Raw genomic sequence first — 26,336 nt, forward strand, 5'->3', positions numbered from 1 at the left:
GAGAGAGAGAGAGAGAGAGAGAGAGAGAGAGAGAGAGAGAGAGAGACACAAAGAGAATCCTAAGGAAATGTAAGGTGGTTTATCTTTAATAGTTTGTGGGGGCAGCGGGGGAGACAAACTAAACTGGAAAATGCTACACTTGCAAACCACAAAGCGAGCTGCATTTTATTTTGGCCTGATCCTAGGCCCAGTCCCAAACTTACTTTGCCTAGGTCCTGGTATGATTTCCAGCCAGCTATCTTTGACACATTTCCTAAGTTTACCAACATTCCTTCAATAGGCAGAAGCCCAATCCTTCTGGCCTTGGCACAAACGCCCATGGCACTCAGCTCTCTTGGTGAACGAGGAACTGTACAATCTGTCACAGAGCTTGGACTGACACAGAACATGACCCCTGAGAGATTATGTATCTGGCCAAGTGAAAAAAGCAGCAGAGGAATTTCAGAGAGAAGTACAGGCCTTTATCACTCATGTGCCAGAGAAACGCTTTACTCAGGGGAAGGAATGGTGAGAGCTAGGACTCAGGAGGAGGGAGGTCAGGTAAACGTTATTCTATGGGAAAGAAGGAAGGAGAAGAAGGAGTGAAATATTATTTCTACAGAACTCTGAACATGAAAGAGTTCTTTTTTTTTTTTAGCCCCCCCTCCCCAAGTGGTTTCTTTTTGTGATTGTGCTCTTTGGCTAGAAAGCATTGTTTATATAACAGGATAAAGTACAAAATTATAAGCTCCAAACTCCTCCAGAGAAAAGCTCTCCCAAAGCTCGACCCCCAGGATAGACGGAAAATATGAGTATTTACTGGCTGGAACATCAAGCTGCAATGGAAATTTCAACAATCAGAAGAAGATAGCAGAGAGGAAAGGCCTGTTAAGTAGAGAGAAGTCACCCTTCAACAAAGGGGTCAAAGAAAAAGGAAGAGTCTCCTGTTGGCCCCACTCTGATGCCTTCCCTTCCACAGTTGGAAAGGCCACATCTCTGGAACCCAGCTCCAGGAGCACACTGCGCATGGGTGAAGGCCAGTCTCCTCTAAACTAGACACTAAAATAACCGGTGTAGCAGTACCATGTCCCAAGAAAGTCCAATTTTAAGTTTCTTCTTTTTTTTTCTGGAAAGAAAACTATTATCAAGAACTTACACCAAAACCAGGCACTATATTGGCTACTTTCACATACACAACTCAATTAACCTTATAACTACCTAATGAGGTAGGTATTACTATCTGTATTTTAAGCAGATTGGAGAATTGTGGCTCAGAGAAGCTAAGTAACTTGCCCAAGGTCACAGACTCAGTAAGGCAAAGCCTGATTTGTCTGTCTTAAAATCCCTTGTCTTTTTACTACCCCATGCCATCTCCCTAACAGGGGTGGATGGCCCCCTTCCTATAAAGTTAACAACCTTTTAAATAAATAGAAGCATTCAAAGGTCTAGGTTCAGGATAATTCCCCTAAACAGAGGCAGAGGGTGGAAACAAAACCTTACCATTTTGGTCACTGAATAACTTTTGCTGAACTTTGGGGCTCTCTTTTAAAACCTTACATACTCCTCTTCTTTTTTATTGTGATTTAAAAAACAAAAAAGCATAATTTTAAATTTACCATCTTAACCATTTTATTCTTATTACCCTTATTTATTCTTAACCTACTGTACATGTTTATATGCATAGTTGAGTAGTGTTAGGTATAGTCACACTGTTGTACACCAGGTCTCTAGAACTTTTTCAAGTTGCAAAATTCAAATTCTATAGTCATTAAACACTAATTCCTTCCCTCCTCCTCCCCCAGCCCTTGGCAACCACCTTTCTACTTTCTGTTTCTATGATTTTGACTACTTGAGCTACTTCATGAGTGGCATCATACAGTGGTTAGTCTTTTGTGACTGGTTTATTTCACTCAGCGTAATGTCCTTGAGGTGCAGCCATGTTGTAGCATGTGACAGGATTAAATCCTTATATACTCTTTTTTTTTTTTGAAGAATTTTTTTAAAATTGGGGAGTTGGGGGATGGGAACAGACAAGCTGCTGTCCTTTTTGTTCTTCAGTCTAGTAGTGGAGGACGTTGCTTCACTGGCCCAAGTTGGCACCATCATTGCGCTCTTCCCGGGCAAGGCAGATCAGTCGCCAGCTTCTGGACGGCTGCTCACAGCGGCTGCTGGCCGCTCACGCTGGCTGCTGGCTACACATGATAGCCCATGGCAACCCACTGCCACAGGGGCTGCAGCCTACACCGCCGCAGGCGACTTACAGCAGCCTAGCTCCAGACTGAGCTGTTGTTCAGCATCTTAGCTGTGGAGGGCAGTGTCACTGGCCCTCATATGTGGGATCTGAACCGGAGCCCTCTGGCGTCCCAAGCCAACTCTTAACCAACGTGCCACTCGGTCCCCTTATATACGCCTCTTGATAGTTTTTCTTCTGATTGCCTGTGCCATTTAAATCCTCAACATATGCTGCCTAACACTGCTAATTGTTCCATGTGTATGAGGTCGGACAATTACGTTCGTGAACTCGTCCTAGAAAAAGTGCTACATGCCTCATTGCTGAATACCACTACAGTCACCTTCAAAGTACTCCCCTTGGGAAGCTATGCGCCGATGCCAGCGCCTAGTTCATCCTTCAAAGCAATTTTGGAACTCTCTTTCTGGAATGGCTATCAGGGCTGTCATTGTATTACCCTTGATGTTCTGAATGTCATCAAAATGTCTTCCTTTCGATATTTCCTTTATCTTCGGGTAAAGAAAGAAGTCATTGGGGGCCAGATCAGGTGAGTAGGGAGGGTGTTCCAATACAGTTATTTGTTTACTGGCTAAAAACTCCCTCATAGACAGTGCCGTGTGAGCTAGTGCACTGTTGTGATGCAAGAGCCATGAATTGTTGGTGAAAAATTTAGGTCATCTAACTTTTTCACACAGCCTTTTCAGCACTTCAAATAGTAAACCTGGTTAACTGTTTGTCGAGTTGGTACAAATTCATAATGAATAATCGCTCTGATATCAAAAAAGGTTAGCAACATCGCTGCAACAAGTCCGTGAACTTAATTGTCACACCTCGCATATGGCTCCTTCTCTCCACTAGTGATCGAACACCATGTCTTCAGTGTTTTAGACCCTACCCAGCACCTAGCACCCTGCTGAGAACATGGAAGATACAGCCTGGACAGTAAACTCTGTGAGATCAGGGACTATTCTATTTTATTTATCACTATTTCCCAGCATCTAACACAATGACTGACTTGTAGAAAATGAATAGAACGTATTTTTTAAAGAAAAATAACTAACTCATTATTTCTGAAGACTGATTGAGAATGAAAAGATGGGAAGTCCACAACCCAAATCTCGGGCAACACTGGTAAGAAATAACCTAAAGGAAGGGAGGAAAGTGTTAGTGAAATTAGAATCAGAATCTCTGAAAAACATATTCTTAAAAATTATGTGAAGCAGAGTACCAGGCTCTCTATAATTTATTACTGAAAAGCAAGAGCACAGAGGGGCAGGGTGACACAAAATGTGGCCCAAATTTCCAAGATTTCGTGCTTCGACGTACCCCACTCCCAGTACAGAATTTAAAGCCGACGTACAGCTGTTCTGTAGAGCGGGGGCCGGCCAGGCCGCACAGTCCGTGCCCATGACGTCTTGCCCTGTCACGACAAAGAGGAGCAAACTCAGGGCTGTGCTTCCAACCTCCCCCACCTTTAACATCGAGGAACAGACAAATCCTCAGGTTGCGTGAAAAGCCAGAGATGGATAAAAATAATTCAATGACAAATGCTGGAAAAATATACAAAGGGGCAGAAGCCAGACATTCGTGGGATTCCCTGACAGCTCGATCTACAAGGAAGGGCTGGACTGGAAAAAAACAGGGCCTCAGGTTCCTGCCAAGCCGTCTGAGGCCCTGTCCTTCCCAAATCATTCCAAGCAGCAGCCAAGACTTTACAGTAACCCTTCTAGGTCTCACAAAGAAAAATGCATAGTGAGCCTTCAGAGTGTTCCTCACCTAGAAGTGCTCCTTATCGATGTGGTTCAAACCCATGGGAGGCTGGCAGCAATGAGGAGATGCGTCTGCATATCAATTCGCAGATCCTAACAACTGCCCATGTGCCCAGACAGTAGATACTTAAAACGCAGCTTGAAAAATCCTACCTATCTCATTGGCTAAAAAAAAGCTTCAATCCCCAGGTATCAGAATCTAGAAACTGAATACGATCCCTTTAAGAAAAAAAGAGGCCATGAACACTTGGTACCTGCATCCTGGAGGCCCTATTGTATAATTCTAAATTGGCCTTGCTTGGAGGCACACCTCAGGCTTCTCAACATGTGACTGTATTTGGCCCTGACAACTTTCTCTTCTGGAGAATGGCCTGCAATTAATCTCACTTATTACCTCTGAAAAGTAACAACAGAGGAATGGCTGGCCAAGTCCAACTCCAGAGCGTCTAGGGAACTGCAAGCTACATGGCCAGGCCTCAGACTGTCTGGGCAAGTCGTGGGCTCTTTGCCTTTCTCTCCCACAACAAAGCTTGAACAGGGACTCCAGACAGACCAAAGGAACCAAGGGATTTGAGGAGCTGGGCTGAGCTCACACTGACCCAATGGGAGACGACAGCCCTGAGGCTACACTTGGGATGGTTTCAAAAGCGGGGGAAGAACAAGGTTGTCTGGTGAAAACTTGTGTGATCCATAAAATTGAGAACAATAGCAACACCACAGGGAAATGAAAAATAACACTATTTGCAGAGTTCTCGTGAGTCACCAGTTTTCATTCCTGTGGCTACCAAGTCACTGAATCCTGATGAAAAGTACAACCAGCAATGGACTCCCTTTACATCTTGTTACTGTTCACAGGACAGCCCTTCGTTTCGTGAATTATCAGCGTGTATCGGCACTGGAATCCACTGTTGCTATTGTAGAAGAACAAGTGAGAGTACCCTTTATTTACTTAGCACCCACTTCTAGGGAGATCAAAGTGCCGTAAGGGCAATCTAAAAGCTCTCAAAACAAGCCAGTTTATATGTAAGTATGCTTACCTAATAAAAAGATTAAATGAATAGTTTAGGGTCACTTAGTGTCAAAACCAGTAATAAAAACTCACATCTCTAAGCTACTAATCCCCTATTCATTAAACTTAGTCACCCTCACTACTAAGGAACAAGAAGAGACTAAATAAATATCCACAAAACATTGACTTACCAAGTAAAAATAGAAATTGGGGCATGGTACTGTGCAGGATGCCTGCTGGAGTGCTGGCTGGGGCCCACATCACAGCCAGGCCTGGAAGGACCTCTGAGAATTCTCTCAGGGCCGCTTTAGCCTAGGTACCTCTGGGAATTCCACACAGAACTGGAACTCAGAAACCGAGCTTCTAGGCTTTCCTGGAAACCAGAGGTTACCTGGGGGCAGGGGAAGATTTCCCAGGACTTCCCTGGACTGGGATGGGACCTAAAAATTGGCCCTTAAGCTTGAAGAGCAGGAGAAGAGAGGGTTGCTGTGGGGGAGGTAGGGAGCTTGTGGGGACTGCTTTCTGGTGCCCATGGCTCTAAAGCAGATCATACAATGTGCCATTCTACCACAGCTCACAAGCACAGTCTGGCTGGGGGAAGAAGTCCACTTCCAGTGCTGGACTCTAGATCCTGGCTCTGACCTTGACAGATCCCTTCATCTTTCTGTGTCTCGGCACTAACAGGTGCTACCCCAAGACCAGGCTCTATTTTTTCTTTTTTTTAAATGTTTCTCATTCCATCTACAAGTATAACGAATGCTAAAACTCTACTTCACCAAAATGTGTAGTTATTATACTTTGTTTGTAGTATGGAAAATGGCTGTAGCCTTGTCATATAGATAATATATCCAAGATTGCAGTGAAAATGTTTTCCATAGAAACAAGGCTCTGATTGTGAAATGAAAATGGAATATTTGGATATATTTTATATGGAAAATAAAGCTCTATGGTATAAACAGAATTTCTTTTTTACGACTTATAGTTTAGGAATGCAGTTACTATAGATTGTAAACCACCAAACGACAGACTTCTCCTGTGAAAAGAAAAGAACTGTGTGCGAAGATGTCCTGCCTTGAAAAGCCCTGCCTCTTCATCTTCAACTCTTTGTAATTCTCAGTCCAGACGATTCTTTTCACCCTTGACCACCGTGACTGGTGGTACGAAAGACACTGGACCAGAGCATGATATAATGTGTTTATGTTTATGCTGTTCCCTGGGCAGAGTCTCTGCTTCCCAAATGGCTTCCTTAAGAAATAATTCTAACACCAACAGATACTTTGACAACAATTACGTATTTCCTCCATGCCCAAGTCTTCAGTCACCCCTCCCAACCTCAGGGCAAGTCAGCACATTAAGAGAAGGCTGTTTAGCAGAGGCTGGAAGTGCTAGGCAAGGATGTGGGGACTTGGTGAGACACCGATGGTAGAGCTTTATTTGGAGGGAACAAGATCTCAGCTGGTCAGGATCTTCACTTTAATAATCACATTCCTCTCTAGCTCATTGGGCTCAGGAACAGATGCAATTAAATACATATTCAACGGCCACTAAAGCAAGATGTACTGGGAATCCCTTTCTTACATGTTTTATACAGGGGGATTTAAAATATGAATAAAGGCTAGAATTCAATACAGTGGTTTCTCTTTTAATTCAGAGGTTGCTTACTTTATGGTCAGAATCTATTTGGATTTTATCCTCTGCTACTTTTCTCAACTACATAAAGGAAACTTCCTTCCTACTTCCCCAATGAACATTGTCCAGGGAGGCCATTTGAGTTTAATGCTATAATCTAGATAAAAACATAAAAAACAAATATGTCCTTCAAAAGAGAAGAGTCCAAAGTTACTGAAACACAATGTAGCAGAAGATATAAAAAAGAATTAGGAGATGAAGAGAAAATCAATACATGAAAATGTTAAGTGTAGTCAGGAATTAAACATAGTATAACTTCTTGTTCTTTCACCTGGGAGTGAACTTACTGAACTGTATCAGATATTTCCTTTTCATTTGACTCGCCCACAGACTGTCTTACAAGTAAAATGAGCCCTATAGTTTGTGCTGTGGGACTGGGACAGGTGAGAAAGGTGCCTCGTCTGACCAGCGTCAGTGCAGGGAGCTCAAGGTGGGAATGACTTGCTTAGGACCCAGGCCATCCCTGTGTGACCCCAACGTTAGCTCCATAGCCCTTCACATACCTGCTTCCAGGAGGGGTGGAGAGGCTCTCAGGAGCTTGGGGATCTGACTGTATTGACCATGTCGGGCCACTAGGACTGATGACAGGCCGAAGGGTAGGGGGAGTTGAAGCACTGCTTCTGTTTATGATGCCACTTGCCAAATTCAGGTTTGTTACCTAGAAATGAAGTGAGGGAAATAACCTGATTTTAAAGAGCTTTAGAAAAGTATCATTAAAAACATATGGGAAAAATCAAGTCAAGTCCAGGAGATGCTGACTTATCTGAGCTCAGTGGCTGTGACAAAGGCACCCATTAGGGGCTGGCTTCTGTGCCCATCGAAGAGCAGGAGTGAGGGTGGCTGGTGTCAATATGAGTTAAGTATTTATTTTACTCCTATGAGCAAAGCACTATACTGCCCTAGGTGCTGTAAAATACAAAGGTGAGTAACAAAATCAGTAAGAATTTACTAAGTATTAACTCTGTGCCAGGCAAGGTTCTAAGAAACTAGGCAAACTGCTCAGTAGTTCTGGCCCTTATTTCTTCACCTGAAAGTTCTAAATGCTCAATAAGTTTTAGTTATAAATAGTAATAATTACAATATAAAAAGAATTCATTGATTTAGAAAGAAAAAAGATGCACGTCACTAGAAAAATGGGCACTGACTTCAGTAAACAATTTATAAAGAAGGAATACAATTAGCCAATTAAACATTTAAAGTTAATCAATTCCACGGGCAATCAAAACAACGTAAATGACAACATACCCTTTTTGTGTGTTACATCAGTATACACAATAAAAATACAGTGCCTAATAATGGCAAGAGGTGACAGGTGCTTACACTATTTATGTGGCTATAAATTAGTAGAATCTTTCTTAGAAATAAATGTAGCAATGTATTATTAAAGGTACTATTAAAATATTTGTACACTTTGGTGCTATTATCTAACTTCTAGGAACTATACTTTAAAACAATTACATATGATTAACGATGGTGACTATTCTACTAGCAGTTACTATTTAGAAGAATTTGTGATGTGCCAAACTGTGTAAATGAGTACATTATATGCACCTCATTTAAAATGTCATGATTCTGATAGCAAGTACTATTATAACCTCCATGTTACAAAGAAGGAAACCGAGGCCTAGGAATCCACTAGGAATGGCAGAACTAGGATCTGAACCAGGATGTTTGGTTCTCCAATGCCCATGTTGTCACCCATTACACCATACTGTGAACAGATTTTGAAAACGAGCATTGATTTTAATCAATCAATGGAGATCTAAATGGAGAAAAAGGAGATCTAAAAAGCTAATAGTGGGCCGGCCGAGTGGCGCGTTGGTTAAGAGCTGGCTTGGGACGTCAGAGGGCCCCGGTTCAGATCCCACATATGAGGGCCAGTGACACTGCCCTCTACAGCTAAGATGCTGAACAACAGCTCAACCTGGAGCTGGGCTGCCGTGAATCACCGGCATCGGCATAGGCTGCAGCCCCTGCTGCAGTGGGCTGCCATGGGCTACCGTGTGTAGCCAGGAGTCAGCGTGAGCGGCCAGCAGCCACCATGAGCAGCCGTCCAGAAGCCGGCAACTGATCTACCTCACCCGGGAAGAGTGCAATGATGGTGCCAACTTGGGCCAGTGAAGCAACATCCTCCACAACTAGACTGAAGAACAAAACAACAGCAACTTGTCTGTTCCCCTTCCCCCAATTCCCCAGCACTGTTCCCATCCCCCAATTCCTCAATAAAAATCTTAAAAAAATAATAATAAATTAAATAAATAGCTAATAGTATTGTTAAATACAATTTTCTCTTCCAATGTTATTGAGTTGTCGGAAAAGTCATGACATATTTTTCCTGTTTTTCGTTGCAAAAATGCGTCATGACTTTTCCGACAACCCAATGTGTACCCATTAGAATTTAAAAAAAATATATTTAGTGATATATAAACATGCTGATATCTCGAGTTAAAAAAAATCACAATATGAAACTATATAGAAAGCAGATCCAAATTTCCTTAAATGCATGCACACACAGATACACACTCATAATGGACTAGAAATAAAAATCCAAAACATAAAATGCATCTATTTCTGAATGGTGACTTATTTTCTTCCTTACACTTACCTATATATTTTCCAAATTTCCTATACTGGGCATGTTACTACTTTTAAAATCCAAAAGAAAAATTTTAAGTTATAAGAAATACAGATGAGAGGTGATAAGTTTAAAACCTAGGTAGCAAGAGTGAGATCAGAAAACAGAAGATAGTCTGAGAAGCATTTAAAAATGAGATGCACAGGGGATGCTGACAAGAGGGGACACACAAAGTTGAATAGAGGGTGTTGAATATGAGACACGGAAGAACAGTGACGAAAAAGATGTAAATTCCAAGAAAAGTGTTCTGTAAGATGTCCTAAGAACCTAGTAATTTTGACATTTACAAACAGAAAAATTCTGGATTTTTAAAAAATCTGAAAATTCTGAAAGAAAAACAGTCATTTTTAGCAACAGTATAGTGCTTCATTCGTAGTTACAGAATTCAATAAGTAAAAATATCCTAGGACTTCACACCAAAGGACCAAAATATTTTTGTTGGGAAGAAAACCATTTCTCATAGGTCAAGAGTGATTTCTGGTGTCTGTAGAGATGGAGGTACGGGACACTCGGGCTGCACCCTCCAGTGTGGACCCATCTTCAGAAGATGGCTTATCATTTCTGACCACCTTCTGCTGTTATTATACCAGGAGGAGAAGAAAGATGCACTGCCTGAAGGATAGGGAAAATATCATGGCAGATTACGGCAGCATTCGTTCTCTGCCCGTCCCCCTTGCCTTTGAAGAGCCTGGCCTCCTTCCTGCATCCCAGAGACAACATAGATCCGGTTCTCAGACAAACATGCTCCCCACAGGATTGAACTCCCTCCCTCCGCACAATGAGCCCTCCTCCTTCCTGCCCTGATCCCTGGCCTTAAACATCAGGCCTTTCAAGTTAGACACGGGCTTGCAGCTTGTAAAACTCCTACAAAGTGACAAAGGTCTTTATGCTAGCGAACAGCTTCTCCAACAACTACCTCCATCAGTTGTTCCAAAAACCTAATGACAGAGGTTTATTAATAATTTACAGTGAAACAGCAATAAAATAAACAAACTGTATGCACTTTACCATGTTTAGTATAAACTGTATAGTTTGCAGATTAGTGACTACGAAGGAGAAGACATATCAGATTGGTGTATCTCCTCTCTATTGGCAAGGCAGCCCCTAATTTAAACATCATCATTTTCATCATAACAGCGAACAGTTACTGAACGCTCACTCCGTGCCATGGCCTAGCATCATCCTGATGTGCATTATTTCATTTAACCCTGAACAAGCCCTCTGAAGTAGGCTCTATTGTTATGTCATTTGACAAAAGCGGAAACTAAAATGGAGAGCGGCAAACAATCAGAGGACAGTGACATACCTACTCAGGGGAGGGCTAAGATCAGCAGAAAATGTCCTCTTCTAAGTGCGTGTGGTACACTTTTTCCAAATAATACGGTTTAGCATTCGAGTCCTTACAGCAGTAGCATCAGGCACGTCTAAGGAAGTGAGGTTTTCTATCTCACTCCTTACCCCTTATGCACAGTGGTAGATACTGTTATGCTCCCTTTCAAAGATGGAGAAACTAAGGCTCAGAGACGTTATGGCAGGTAATTTGCTCAAGGTCACCTAAGAGTTGCAGAGCTGGTACTCTTGGTTTAAAATCCATTTTCTAGCTTTGAAACTAGTTACCCTTAGTTATTAGAGATTTTTGAAAATATCATCAGATACAGGCCTCAAATTCTGAAAACAGTGAGATAAAGGGATCAGTTATACCAAACTAGACCAGCTTTTCCTTCTTTCCTGTAAATTTTACTTCTCCCTTGTTACCCTTGACCAGAGGATATTAAAGAAGCAAAGGAAAAACCATTCTCAGTAAGTTTTGTTTCCTATCAGCATAGTAGAAGTGGCATGAACACAAAGCTAATTTGGGACTGTTGGCGGGGTTTTTCATGTAACATCCATTCCATATTTCATGGATAAATCAAGAATTGGTAGCCATTGTGATTTCCTTCTACACAAAAGCAAAAAGCATCATTAATTTATTTTGAGAAATAGCAAAAGTGACCACTACTTAAATGAGAGATTAGATAAGGAATAAGAAAACTTTCAAAGCTTCTCATCTTTATTTCCAAAGGATTCCTGCTTTCAAAAAGAAAAAAATAACCTGTCTCTATTAAATAATAAACTTCCCCTCTAAATATTCTATTCTTTTTTTTTTTTTAAAGATTTTCACTGTGTAATTGGGGGATGGGAACAGCGCCGGAGAATTGGGGGGATGGGAACAGACAAGCCGCTGCCGCCCTGCTCCTCAGTCCAGCCGCGGAGGACGCCGCCCCACCGGCCCAAGTTGGCACCACCACCGCGCTCCCCTCGGGCGAGACAGACCAGTCGCCGGCCTCTGGACGGCCGCCCACCGCGGCCACTGGCCACCCACGCCGGCCACACACGGCAGCCCACGGCAACCCACCGCCACAGGGGCTGCAGCCCACGCCGTCGCAGGCGACCCACAGCAGCCCAGCTCCGGGCAGAGCCGCTGCTCAGCATCCTAGCCGTGGGGGGCAGCGCCACCGGACCCCACACGTGGGATCCGAACCGGGGCCCTCCGGCGCCCCAAGCCAGGCCCCAACCATCGCGCCACTGAGCCGGCCCTAAATATTCTATTCTTACTTCTGTGGTTTTGTCTAGGACACTCAGCACCTATGTCACAATTATCCCCACCCCATCCAGCTCTGTCTTCCTAGGACATACATTACTAATAATCAAACAATTTGGGGATCACTTAGATATGGCCTCAGAATCTTCTTTACAAAGTCCTTCAGACAAGCTATCATCAGTCAATCAAAAGTGACAAGGGAGATGACCCTATTTTCAACCCATTCTACAACAGCGCTATCCAATGTATTGCGATGATTGAAATGTTCTATAATCTGCACTGTCCAATACAGAAGACATTAGCCACATGTGGCTATTATGTATTTGAAATGTGGCTGGTGTCACCGATGAACTGGATTTTAAACTTTATATAACTTAAATTTAAAAAGCCACATGCAACTAGTGGCTACCTTATCTGACAATATAGCGCTACAGCCTCAACCAGACCTGGCTGAATCTTACATGTAGAGATTTATGCCCTGCTAAAGTTTAGTCCCAGCAAATTATCTCTAGATTAAAATAATTAAGAAAGCCTTTGGTCCCTCCTTTCAGCTTCCCAGGATGTGCAGAATGAGTCACTGAACTAAAATGGACCCACGCACAAATTCTGGCCCTAGAAGCACCTTGTCTTGACTAGGGAAGGCCGAAGGGCGGGGCAAATCTCCCAGCATTGACCAGACCTTAATAATCTCTCTAAGCCAATCAGGGTTCACACCTGGAGGTCTCTTCCTTAACAGGACAAAGGGTGATGGCTATGGCTATGACTAGGTGACATCGGTTTCTCTGTCCATCTATATTTCTCCAGGTAACATAATAAAACCAGCTATGATCAGATGAAAAGAAAGTGGAAAACGGCACGTATCTATCTATACCTGATTTGCAGTGACGATTACTATTTCACTGCTAAAGAATTTTAAACAAAAACAGGCGTACAGCACATAAAGACATAGCACCAGTCACAAAATAGGTGGATCATCATTTTTGTTAGGAGTATGGGCTATTAAGGTAGATATTGTAGCCACTGGGCCAGTTGGCTTCTCTGGGCTAATAACCACAGTCTACGCTACAAATCTAGGCTGGCCAACTGATGAATTCATGCCTTTGGTCACAAAGGGGTCTGGAAGACAGATGGAATAGTTTAAAACCCATTTTACTTACTGAAACTATGACTCAAAGAACATGCCTTACTGATAATGGGTATCAACAGCTTTATGTGGAAAAGACAGTACACACATATAAGGACCCTGTAAGTCTGTGTTTGGATCTCTGCCATAATCAATTATTATACAAATATGAAGCCTTTCAGGGTCACTACAACAGTAATAACCACCAAGTCATATTAGCACTGACAATGGCTAAATTTAATACCCACTTAGTTTTTGCCAGGCACTGTTCTGAGCTATATATGCTCATTTAATCTTCCAAGACAACTGTGTTAGATAGGTACAATTATTGCCCTCATTTATAGATGGGGAAATTGAGGTTGAAAGGTAAAATAATGTGTTCCAGAACCAGTAAACGTTACATGTTGGTCCCTAGTTTCAATTCCTGGTCTGCCTGATGCAAAATCTCCCATAACTTATAGTTTTAACCACTGTGTTACTCCCACTGGAACTTATGATTCCATCTGTGGACCAGCAGCATCTGTACTACCTGGGAGCTTGCTAAAAATGCAGGCTCTCGGCCCAGCCTCAGCCCCAGTGAACCAAAATCTGCACTTGACAAGATCCAGGGTAATTCACGTGCATTTTAAAGTTGGAGAAGAAGCACTTGTTCTAAGGGATGGCAGAAAGGAAAGAACAGGAAAGAGGACCCATTCAGTGATTCTCCTTCACGGAGCTCAAGGGGCTTTCCAAAAACCAGCAGAAATGCCCTCATGGGGTGAGAAGCAAGACAGAAAATCACCAAGGGGAAGGAATAGAGAAAATAATTCTACGAGGAACTTTAAGGCTTGACTATTTCTCAATGTTGTCTGGATGCTCAAACATTAACATGAGTAATCATTTAATACGCCAAAGATGCAAAAGTGGATAAAACAGTTTAGAACAGGCTTCAAAATATTCCACGTCTACTTCCAAGTCTCATGCTGCCATGAGAAACAGTGGTCATTAAAAATAAACCAAGACATTTAAGGCTAAAAAACAATCGGCTTGTTAAATATTCTTTCACCCTTGCCTCCCTGTAGCCAGTTAGGTAAGTGAATGATTGCTGGTGGGAAAATCCAGCCTTAGGCGAACGTTTCACCCCCTTTGGTCCCCTTCCTCCTCCTCCTCTTCCTCGGCTCCCACTCTCCTGGAGCGGCTCAACCAGAGGTGCCACTCCCCTTCCCTTCCTCATGGCCACCGCCACAGTGACCTCAGTGCATTTTTTCTTTTAGTACCAAAACACTGTTTATTTTAGAGCCAGCCTTCCGAATAAGGCAGGTGAGCAAATATCTGAATGTGTGGGGTAGGGACACATTGCACGCATTCCATCTAAACAGGTGTTTAAATTACAGCGGGAATAAATACAGGTGATGGATTGAAAAGGGGGTAGGAGGAACCCAGAGGGAGCCCATATCCGGCGGCCGGCCCGCCCAAGTGTTAATGCTTGTTCCTGCTGTTGGCTGAAGCAGCGCTGCTGCCAGTGCTGTAATTAAAATATGATGGTGCTGCCCTGGTGGCTTCCCAGAATATGCCCACCACCCAGTCCGGTGCATAACCTTTTGGTATCCAAAGGAGACCCGGGGCCAGGCCTCATTAGATCACTGTTGCTCTAGTTGGCATGGACTAGAAATGCTGCAGTCCCGAATGCTCGAAAAAGCCCAAATCTCAAAGCTAATTCAGTAAATATTTACTGTATTGCCTATCACAGGTAAGGCCTTGGGTAAAGTCCTAAGGGTACAGACAGATTAAATTGTAGCCCCTGCCCTCCATTCATGGAGGAGTTTATGCTCTTCCTTCCAAGTGAGACAAGACACCTAGACAAACAGCAATATTGAAGGCCTCCAGAAGGTGTTATTAAGCGCCATAATGAAAGTGCTAAGGAAGTTCAAAGGCATCTGAGCTGGGCCTGAAAGGATAGGTAGGGGGCGGGGTGTGTAGGGTGATGGTAGTTCTTAGCTGGAAAGAAAAAGTATAAGTAATGCAAAGACAGACAAGGAAGACCGTCTGAGAAACAGAAGGCAGTCTAATTTGGCTGAAGCTTATAGCAACAGAAGATAGAAACAGACAACCGGCTTGGGGAGGTCTCTAAATACCAGAGTAAAGATTCTGTTCTTGCTCTACTAGACAGTAGGCAAGCTTGCTCAAGGGTTCTGACCAAGTAGTGCGATATGAGCATTGTGGTGCAGGTTGGGTAAATCTAGTGCTGTTTTGTGGGGTGGGTTAAAAGGCGCTAATAAGGGAAGTTCAGATCAGCTGAGAATCACAACAGTCTCACGAGCGTAGTAAGACTGGGATGCAGGACATTCTACTGCTGGCCTGCCCTCATTTTCCTCCTAGGCTAAAGAAGCATGCCGGGCCTTGGGACAGGACTGCATCTGTAATCTGATGATAAAAGCTCTGGAGCTCATGTGTTCATTGTTCATGTTTTCTCTTGGGGTCGGCCCTCTTTTGGATAACATTTTCCCAAGCAGCTGCTAAGGCAAGATGGCGCTGCCTGCCATTTAGGAAGGGAAGGTCAAAGAGCGGGCATCCGAGACCAGCTTTGTTCTAGGGCTCTGAGAAAAATGCACCTTTTCTTCCATTTACCTTTGCATGCCTCTCTTGAACAGTAAAATGGTTTGAGGATCATGATTAGGGGGTGGGTCTGCAGGGAAGGTGCCCGGGAGGACAACTATTGGGTCGTCGGGAAAGTCATGACACATTTTTGCATTGAAAAACATAGAAAAATATGTCATGACTTTCCCGATGACCCAATACATGACTTCAGTCTACGCCTTAGTCCTGGTGGGCAAAGAAGACACTGGAATATACACTGTCTGGCCCCAGTCACCAAAGCTCAGGACTCCACTCAGGGGTTTGCAGCCAAAAATCTTATAGTTCTTAACAGGAGGCTTTCACCTGGAGGCTCCCCTTTGGGCATTTTCTCCTGACTTCGAGGTAATGACTATGGAATCCTGGATTCCAGACACAAGTCTCTCAGTGTTTAATGGCCCTGTGTTCAGTAACTTCCGGCTCCACCATGGAACGACAAACCAAACATACTGGCATTTAAAGAGGGTGAGGTTTCAGTAGAGATTTGAAAAAACAACACAGGTTAATGAAGAAAATAAGATGCTGGTCTCCGACATGAGCCCTCGAGTTCTCCACCAGCTCCGTGATCAATAAGCATCTGCCTCTGGGTACACACATGCTATCAGTCCCTTAGGGACAAGATACTCTCCAATCACGGCAGACCACAGGCTCTACATTTTTATAAATATGGTTTATTTACAAATGTAGTGAACAACACTCCTCTGACTGGGGCTTGCAGATTTTCATATGGCTTTACCTTTCTTAACACAGTACCAATCACTGCTGCTTCGGAAAAACACAACCACCAACCTATCTACAGCTATGCCAGGAGAGGCAGGGATTACCTCCAATCTGGAAACTGAAAATCCAGAGCTTATCTGGTGGTTTTTTTGGTTTGTTTTTTAGCTGAGCCATCCTGCCACCTGTTGGCAGCTCAGCAGCAGCTCAGCTTGGGCCGGGAATCGAACCCCTGTTGCTCACAGATCACACTCTTGAGAGAGCTCTTAACCAACTGAGCCATTCGGCCGGCCCTTATTTGGTGTTTTAATCATTGGTTCAAGGAAGGTCCTTCACACTACTTCAACACAGCAGGATCCGGAAATCTTGCTGTTACCGTCTTGCCCTTTACCTTCCAATGTCAAATATATTTTTCATAAAGGTCTCCCTCGGCCGTAAAGGATCCTTGCCATTAAACTGCTTCAAGAGCACAGTGGTAGACTTGAAAGAGCTTCATGCCATATTTTGTACTATATCATAATTGAACGTTTAATTGTATATCTCACCCCACAAATTACATGCTCCTTTAGGACAGGCACTGACTGTATCTTATACACTGTTGTATCCCCAGAGCTTAGCCCAGTAGGCACAAAAGCATTTCTATAGAAAAGGAAGTGGGTCTCATCTACTCCCAAACACATACACACACATGCGCACACACACTCACCCTGCCTCCAGCGAGCAGGTAGTTGTACCAGTGAGTAGGAAAGTGATTAATGTCACTAGAAAGGCTAGCAGGGGGATGAAAGGTTCTCAATTACCTCTTTTTGCCCATACCATAGGGGAGGGAGGGACTACTTTGGAATTGAGGGAAATAAGATAATCAGTGACTAGAGAGAAAATTAAGTGTTGTTCTTTCTTGCTAGTACTCTGCATAATTTTAGAGATGATTTCTGCCTGATCTTGAAGCCTTGGGCAAGGTTCTCAAATGAGTGAAATAATAGATCTGACATACAGGTTTTGTTCCTTGCCTACACAATGTGTATACTATACTTGTTTCTTCTTGCCACTGAAACTGCAAAGGACTAACACCCATTTGAGATTCACTTAGTGAAACTCAGGTTCACTACAGCTGTGTGCAAATCCCATGTATCTTATTTATCAAAATGGACATCGAAATTCAACATTAAAACTTTAATTAATAGGGCCGGCGGAATGGCGCATTGGTAAAGAGTTGGCTTGGGATGCCAGCTCTGAGCAGCAGGGCCCTGGTTTGGATCCCATAGGGGGGCCAGTGATGCTGCGCCCTCTACAGCTGAAATGGTGAACAACAGCTCGAACTGGAGCTGGGCTGCCGTGAGTCGCTGGCAACAGCAAAGGCTACAGTGGGGCTGCAGTGGGCTGCTGTAAGCTACCTTGAGTGGTTGGCAGCTGGCATGAGCTTTCATGAGCTGCCGTGAGCTACCGTAAGCAGCTGTCCAATGGCCGGCGAGCGACTGCCTCACCCAGGAAGAACGTAATGATAATACCAACATGGGCCAGTGAAGCGACGTTCTCCACAACTAGACCGAAGAACAAAACAACAACTTGTCTGTTCCCTTCCCCAATTCCCCAACGCTGTTGCCCTCCCCCAATTAAAAAAAAAATCTTTAAAAAAAAATTAATTAATAATATCTTAATATATGAGCAAATCTGTGGCATAGCATTCCCAATGCAGCTTACCATCTTTTTTAAAAATTAGTTTCAGGTGTACAAAACAAGATAATGATTAGACATTTACACACCATACAAAGTGATATCCCCACCAAGTCTACTACCCCTGACATTGTGCATACACAGTACATTGACTATATTCCCTATGCTGTGCTTTACATCTCGTGACTATCTGTATATGTATATGTATATGTATTTTTTTAGTTATAGTTGACGTTCATTGTTATTTTATATTAGTTTCAGGTGTACAGCACAGTGGTTAAGCATTTATATAATCTATGAAGTGATCCCTCCCAATAAGTCCAGTACCTACCTGACACCATACATAGTTTTTACATTATTGACTATATTCTTCGTACTGTTTTTCACATCCCCGTGACTATTTTGTAACTACCCATTTATATTGCCTATTCCCTTCATCTTTCTCACCCATCCTCCCAACCCCCCTCCCATATGGCAACCATCACATTGTTCTCTGTATCTGTGAGTCTATTTCTGTTTTGTTTGTTTGTTTATTCTGTTCTTTAGATTCCACATATAAGTCAGATCAGATGCAACTTACCATCTTGACATAGATCAATTTCCTCATTCTAGCATGGTCAATAAAAATCTTAGATAATTCTTTCTGGTGAAGTCTAGAGATGGGGTTTCAAAAGATTATTTCATTAATTCAACAAATATTTATCAGACACCTACTCTGTGCTTGGCATTCTTTTGAGTATTGAGGACAGAACAATGAAGGGAAAAAAAAAAAACTCCTTCATAGAGATTACAGCCTTGTGGGGGGATATCACTAAAGACACATAATGTGTGAAGCAAGGATGACCACAATCATTTGTGACTAAATTATTGATAGTAATGGCCATGATAACTAGAAGTTCTTAGAGGTTGTTAACTTGGAGACCACTGGTCCACTGGGCATCAAGAGAGAGCCTGGATGGGGGAGTGTCTACAGACCATTTGAAATTAATGCAAATTTCTAAGTTTGAGTGCACACTTTTTTCAGTAGGAAGAATACAGCTTTCATTCAAGTCTCAAAGGGATCTCTGACTCCAGAAAGGTTAAGAATCATTTGGATTATAATGAAGATAAATTTGTCTAAATCTGCACTCACACTATCCTCAGAACTACATCAATATCTTGAGAATAATGTTCTGGGTGTCATTCATATACAAAGGCTCATCACAATATGACTGAATCAATTGAGCCTGCTATGGAAACTTTCATTCCTTCGGCCATGGGACTCTGAATGATTTTGGATGGGAAAATGTTGTGGCTAGTTCTACCTGACTTGTTTTAGTAATAGTATATGTTGCTACAATAAAAGGCAATCCTTGAATAGGAAACACAGGTGGACGAAGATCTGTTTCATTCAAGATAAAAAAGAAAAAGAAAACTAAAAATGCCAGATCTGCACTTACTGCAAGATTTCCACCACTAGAAAAATATTAGAGAATATATCCAATCAGGAATATGAAAAGAATCATCCTTAAACAGCTACATTTTAAACACTTCATAAACATTTATTAAATCATTAGCTACAACAACCAATGTTTTAAGTCACAACAAACCAACATGCTCTAAGATAGATTCAACTCCTGTATGTATCAATTCCTGAATGCTAATAAAATGAACCTCAAGAAATTTACACTCCACTCACCAGGAGATAAGGGTTCTAATGTTAATCAAATTTTTAAAAGGGTTAAGGAAAGCAGGAAATCTTGCAGTTCCTGATAGTTAGCACTAAGTTCTCTTGTCATTCCTTCCCTCTGTTGAACTTTGTCATTTACATAATATACATATACATATAGACATTTAGTGTTCCAAAATCCAGAAAGAGTTGCAGATCGAGATTTGCCTGGGAAACCTTATAAAATAGCCAAACCCCTCTGTGGTGTTTCCAACGGACACATTTAGTTTCTGTAAGTTGATGGGGGCACCACCACCAGAATAAATAGAGCCATTCTTATTGCATCTCTGGGAATTAACAAGGCTGAACTCTGCCTGCTCAAAGGATCAACTGACTTCACCTTGATATCATCTGATAAGGAGTTCACTCAACAAATAACTGATAATCTAGACAGATAGAGCCACATGTTTCTCAACTTGCTTCAGGGAGTGGGGAAGCATTTCTAATAGTGAAAACACAGAGGAAGGTCAATTCCTCCTTTCTCTCTGCAGGCTCAAGCACTTGCTTGGCTACAACTGCAGCGATGTCACAGGAACCACAGGCTCACAGTGTTAAACTCATTTTTATCTGATGAGAGGTTAGAGCCCCAATTCAAACAGAAAGAAACAGAAAAACACCAAGGGAAAGAGCACAGAGTCAGACAGAGCTGGATTTGAGTCCTGGTTCAGTCACTTGCCATTTGTGTGATCTTAGCAGTCACTATCCTCTACGCTTCTATTTTCTTCATCTGTAAAGATTAAGTATCTATCTCATAGGGTTAAAGAGACAATGCAGATGAAGTGCTTAGCACAGTGCCTAGTAACAAAAGTAGATATTAAGTCAATGTCAGCAGCACTTTTATGAAGGGCAGGTATAGTATTATCAATGAAAACAAGGAATGAAAGAGCAATAGTTTCAAAAAATATATATAAAAACTGACAAAATGCACAAAAGTTCTTTTCAATTTAGCAAGCATGTGATAAGTGCCTACCATGTGCAAGGTTCTGTGCTAGGTGATGAATTTGAAAGAACTGCCATCACGTAATTTATAACTCAACAGGAAAGAAGAGATGCAAAATAAGTATGATAGATTTGTTATAGAGAATGACTAACAAAGGGCTACAGGAGCAGCATGGGGCATGGAAAGAGATAACTTCTAGCTGGGGCAGCTGGGGCTTCTGGCTTCTTCATTCATTTATTTATTCAAAAGATATGTGTTGAATACATACTATATCCAGGCCGGAAAAAACTGGTGAGAAAATGGACATGGTCCCCCTCGTCAATCAGATATCTTATGGAATCAGGACATTTACTGAGTACTACTACCCTTGAGTCAGGTTCCAAGTCAGCAAAGGACGCCACCCTCAAAGAGCTTACTGTCTATTAAGGGAAACAGCTACCTGGACATACACAGTGTGGTGAGAGAAATGCATACATATGAGTTAAGGGGCATCTATGCTGAGCCAGGACAGATGCATAAGATTAGATGCGGTGACTGGGGTACATCTTCCAGGAGAAGATAGCTGAAAGTGATGCAAGGAGACTAACAGAAATTTTGGTTGAACTGCATCAAAGCATGTGGGATGAGAGGAGACAGGCTGGAAAGTAGCCTAGAGCCAGATTCTAAATAAAGGCTTTGAATAACATTTAATAGCTTGGGCTTCACTTCATAGATAACAGGAAGCCCCCTAGAGATTCTTGAACAGAGGAGTATTATTATCAGACTTGTGATTTAGAAAGATTCCTTCAGTGCAAAGAGCGTGAATAAGAGACTGGCCAGGAGGCCGTTTAGGTAATTGCAGCTGTCCAGTTGAGAGATAATTAAGGCCTTAAGAGGGACCGTAGATAGGAAAGTGAAACAGAGAAGATATATATCAGAAACATTAGAGTCAGAATCAACAAAACATGGCAACTGCTTGGACGTAGAGAGAATAAGGAAGCAAAGAGAGACCATTGTAAATCAAAGGCTCCACACCTAAATGCCTAAGAGAATTTCAGTGTCCCTGATATACAGAGGAGAAAAGGGACAAGAAGGCTTTAGATATGTTAAATATTTTTTGAATATTTTCAAAATGTGTTTAAAATACATTGCATATCTTAGATGCTGGTAGGAGAGTTAAGTGGAAACGTCTAGTAGGCAGTTGGAAATTTGGACCTGGCACTCAGCAAAGAATTTCAGCTAAAGAAAGATGTGTATTTGGGAGAAAGCCACAGAACAGTAACCGATAAAGCTACGAGAAGAGAAACTACAGAGAGAGGAAAAAGTCCTGTTGCGCCCTGGAATTCAGAGATATGCTGGAGGGCACAGGGAAGAGCAGAGAGGAGCAGATGCCCAGGCATCCCCTCACCTTTTTTAATTAAAGGGACTGCTGGTGACACAGAGGTCTCCAGTACCAAGTTTTAAATTTGAGATCTGTATACCAGTGACTTTAAAAAAAAGGACTGAGAGGCGGCCAGGTGAGAGCACGTGCTCTGAACAAGGCTGCCGGTTCAATTCCCACATGGACCACCGAGCTGCACCCTCTGCAACTAGATTGAAGGACAACGACTTGACATGTTGCTGAGCTGCGCCCTCCACAGCTAGACTGAAGGACAAAGACTTGATTTTGAGCTGATGGGTCCTGGAAAAAACACACTGTTCTCCAATAAAACAACAACAACAACAACAAAAACCTTAAAAAAAAAAAGTGATGACAATAGAATCTAGTTTTCAGGGGGAACAGGAGGAAGAAATGAGCTCTCAGGAATTGCTGAGGGTTGGAGAAGCCACGGGTAGTTTTCAGGTAGAAGGCCGTCAATAGTGGTGCCACATGCTAAAGGAGAATGAGGATGAGAAATAGGTGACCGAGGTGGCAATTCCAAGGTCACCAGCAGCCTTTGAGAGAGCTGGACAAAATGTTAAGGGATGAAGTCAGACTGCAAGAGTAAGTGTGGGGGTTGGGGGAGGACTAAGGGCAGCAAGGGTGTGTTACTTCAAAAGGAGTTTGGCAGTACAGGGAAGACAAGAGCTTGAAGGGGTAGCAGGGCAAAAGGAAGGTTATTTTAGAACAAGAGGCCATGCAGTCGGCCTAGAAACTAAAGAAAACTGAGGGCTTAAAGCCTCAGGAGACATAGAAGAGCTAGGGAATTAGGTTAAGATCAAATGGAGCTAGGTCCTAGTGCAGAGAGGCGCAAGGATCTAGGAGGAGACGTCGTCTTGATGCTAAAATGACTCCGTATTACAGGTAAGGAAATCAAGGCCCAAGGAGGTTAAGGAACTTGTCCAAGGTCTCACTGGCTCAGGAACTTCTGCTTTTTCCATTTACCTTTCCTGTTCCTAGAAACAGAGAATAATGTATACGATACAAAGAAGTACAACTTTTCCCACCCAGAAAGCATACAGAACCACAGGAGCTAGACTTAAAAAACAACCACGAGATGACAGCACCATGTACAAGTAGTTCCAATGTGTCCAGATAAGCTGAGGAGCCAGGAAGGAAGTCTCCAGGGCGAAACGCCCAAGCCTGTGATAAACTGAGTGCCACCTGCCGCCATACTAGAGAACACTTGTAGCCATGTCAAAAATGTAGCTCCCTTTCTGCCAATTTCACCTTCAAATTGGAATTTTTGAAATTGAAGAATCTCAAGGACTACTGTAGACCCTGAAGAAATTAGCATGACTACAATGGTAGGTGCTTCAGCAGAAAAAAGAAAAAAAAAGAATTCCTGTGTGAATTCTTAGAATTCATATGAATGAGTGAGAGTAAAGGAGTAACTGGTGTGAACTACGCATTCTGCACCTAAGCCTCCACCCTTCTCTAGGACTAGGCAGGAAGTATCAGGGTAAGGAGCAAAAAAGGAAAGAAATGGAATGGTTTTCTTTTCCACTCTCCATCGAAATGAAAAATGTGAGAAGCAAAAAGTGTCTCCTCCCTCCTATGTATCTGTCAGCACATTTCCAGGAGGCCTGGCCACATCCCGGGCACTGGCTGGCTGGGGAACAGAGACTGACAGAGCACATTTGCTGGCGTTGGAGCCCTCGCCTGGGTGGTCTGCTGTTATCCCTTTGATTAAACTCCCAGGCTGGAAGAGCTGGAGCTGCTCCTAATGATAGCTGGGTCCTGAAATCTCACACTGGGCCGCACAGAGAGGGCTGGTGCGCCCTCCGATCGCCCGCCTCCCATCCTCACCACAGAGCTGGGCTACTTGGCCACCTTCTTTTGCTCCCTAACGGCGATGACCACAAAGGGCTAGGTCTGTGCAGAGTGCTGCAGCTGTACAGAGCACCTCTCTCCCAGCACTGAGTGGGGCAGACACAGTGAGCTCTCACACTAAAGCTACTTCAGCATCCTGCCACAGTGCTCCCCCGCCACAGGCGAAAGATGTTTCTGGAAAACCCAGCTTTCAAGGATGTACATGCTGATTTCCAGAGGGTCCCATCCCCTGCTCTCTGCTCAGATTTGTAAGGTATTTGTTGAACAACCACATGTTAAGAACACGTATCTCTTCCTATTTCAAGCACACTCGTGCTGGCACAAATATTTCTGAAGGGGACACTGTGGCTACTTGGTGTGGCAAGGAAAGTTTCAAATTCTTAGGTGTTCTAGACTATAAACAAAGTTAAATCACAGCAGAAGTAGTAAAAGCAATGACAAGGTAACTGAGGTTATGTTTTTAGCCATATGAATTCATAAGAATCTAGCCTCTAATGTAAATTCTGGGTAATTCAAAGTTTTATTGTCAAATTTTGGGGTTGTTAGAGTCCTTTGCTTCTTTACTTTTGGCTAGTTCATTGTTCCTCAGCATCTTCACCAGTGAGCTGGGAGGGAAAAGGGGGTGACAGGGCTTCATCCTCCAGCCATCCTCCTCCCAGCTACTTGAGTGATCCAGCTAAAAGGCAAAGCCGGCGGTGTCTCAGGGCGCCCCCTCATCTCCGACATGATGGGGCATTCGAAGCTCTGCGTGATCAGCCCTTGTCTTTTCGTCCCGCCTCCCTCCTAACTGCTCCCTGCTGGCGCCCTGTCCTCAGCACCAGGCACCAGCTTGCTGTTTCCCACATATACACTAACTAGCTCTCATCCTGGAGCCTGGCCTGCCCTTCCGCTGCACCCACCTGCCTACCGTGAAGATTCAGTTTGGGTGTCATCTCCTCCACGAAGGCTGCGTGGGCCTTCTTCCCACTCCCACCCACAGGCTGGATGAGGTACTCCTTTTGGTGGTTTCGTTACTGCCCAGAAATGTCTGTCATGCATATTCCAGGCTGGAATTACCATGTATTTATGCAACTGTCGCCCTTGCCAGGTCGTGAGTTATTTCATGTTGAGGACTAAGTCTTCTATCATCTCCATGGCTTCCTACTCAAGCCTGAAACACTCTTGAGGAATGTTTTAAATGAAGAAATTTCAAAAAGACATCTGAAGAAAAAGTTTTTATGAGAATGCTACTAAAACCTTTAATGGGCTAAGTAGCTGAAATTGTGGACAATTTGATTTTCTAGAAATACCCAAGGATTTCAATTTTTAATACTTATCTTCAAAAATAGTATAATTTAAAATCAGCTTTCCTTATTTAGTAGAAGGTCTCTTAACACCATGCTCGGAAAAGCAATGTAAAGATATATCAGGGTTGGCCGAGTGGTGCGTTGGTTAGGAGTTGGCTTGGGACACCAGCTCTGAGCAGCAGGGCCCCGGTTCAAATCCCACATGAGGGCCAGTGACGCTGCGCCCCCTACGGCTAAGGTGGTGAACAACAGCTCTACCTGGAGCTGGGCTGCCCTGAGTCACCGGCGACAGCATAGGCTGCAGTGGGGCTGGCCAGCAGTGGGCATGAGCTTTCGTGAGCTGCCGTGAGCCACCGTGAGCTGCTGTGAGCGGCCATCCAGGGGCCAGTGGGTGACTGCCTCACCCGGGAAGAGCGCAATGATAATACCAACACGGGCCAGTGAAGCGATGTCCTCCACAACTAGACTGAAAAACAAAAGAACAGCAACTTATCTGTTCCCCTTCCCCAATTCCTCAATGCTGTTCCCCTCCCCCAATTCCCCAATAAAACCTTAAAAAAAAAAGATATATCAGAGTTTGTGTGATATAATTAAAGCAATGTTCAGAGGAAAATTCATAGCTTTAAATATAGTAACAAACAAGAATGAATGAAAATAAATTAAGTACCCAACTCAAGAAACTGGAAGGAAATAACAAAATAAAGCTAGAAAAAGCAGAAGAAATAAATTAAAGATAAAACAAGAAAAAAAACACACTAGGAAACAACAGAATGAATACATACATCCAGAATTATCTTATCAAAAAAAGGGAAGGGGGGAAAAATATTCACTAAGGCTATTACGTATATGAAAAAAGAAAACATAAACACAAAATAAAAACTGAAAATAATTTCAGGTAAGAGGAAACCAAAAGAATTTAAAGTGATTACTGGTCACGAAGTAGTTTCTGGTGAAGCTAAGTTTAAGTTTTCAGGCCCCAAGTCCAGAGAGAAAAGTAGAGCCCCAACTCCTTTCTGTTTGGAAGCCTGCCTCTCACTAGAAAGCCATAGACACTGTATCACTTGCCTCAGTAAGTAAGAAACTAAGGCAGCGAGTAAGAAACTTTATTCCACCATAACTAGGAAAAAAAGGAAGCAGCTGGTAAACCATGT

The 26,336-nt window shown here is 43.0% G+C and overlaps 1 protein-coding gene across 12 annotated transcripts in view; it reads right to left on the reverse strand.

Annotated features, from left to right (window-relative positions):
• TTLL5 (tubulin tyrosine ligase like 5) overlaps nucleotides 1-26,336 on the reverse strand; it is a 254,786-nt gene that overhangs the window by 113,857 nt on the left and 114,593 nt on the right. For 7 of the 12 annotated variants that reach the window (XM_019640353.1, XM_019640360.1, XM_019640359.1 and 4 more), the window contains 2 exons: nucleotides 7,180-7,334; nucleotides 3,570-3,629 (listed from right to left, as the gene is read on the reverse strand). The exons of 1 other annotated variant lie outside the window; for it this stretch is intronic. In XM_019640353.1, the coding sequence (XP_019495898.1) occupies nucleotides 3,570-3,629; nucleotides 7,180-7,334 (215 nt within the window). The remainder of the gene's footprint in view (nucleotides 1-3,569; nucleotides 3,630-7,179; nucleotides 7,335-26,336) is intronic. 4 more of the 12 variants (XM_019640361.1, XM_019640358.1, XM_019640357.1 and 1 more) reach the window with 1 other exon arrangement.

The sequence above is a fragment of the Hipposideros armiger genome, unplaced genomic scaffold (genome assembly GCF_001890085.2).
Source record: "Hipposideros armiger isolate ML-2016 unplaced genomic scaffold, ASM189008v1 scaffold_49, whole genome shotgun sequence".
Classification (NCBI taxonomy): Eukaryota; Metazoa; Chordata; class Mammalia; order Chiroptera; family Hipposideridae; genus Hipposideros; species Hipposideros armiger.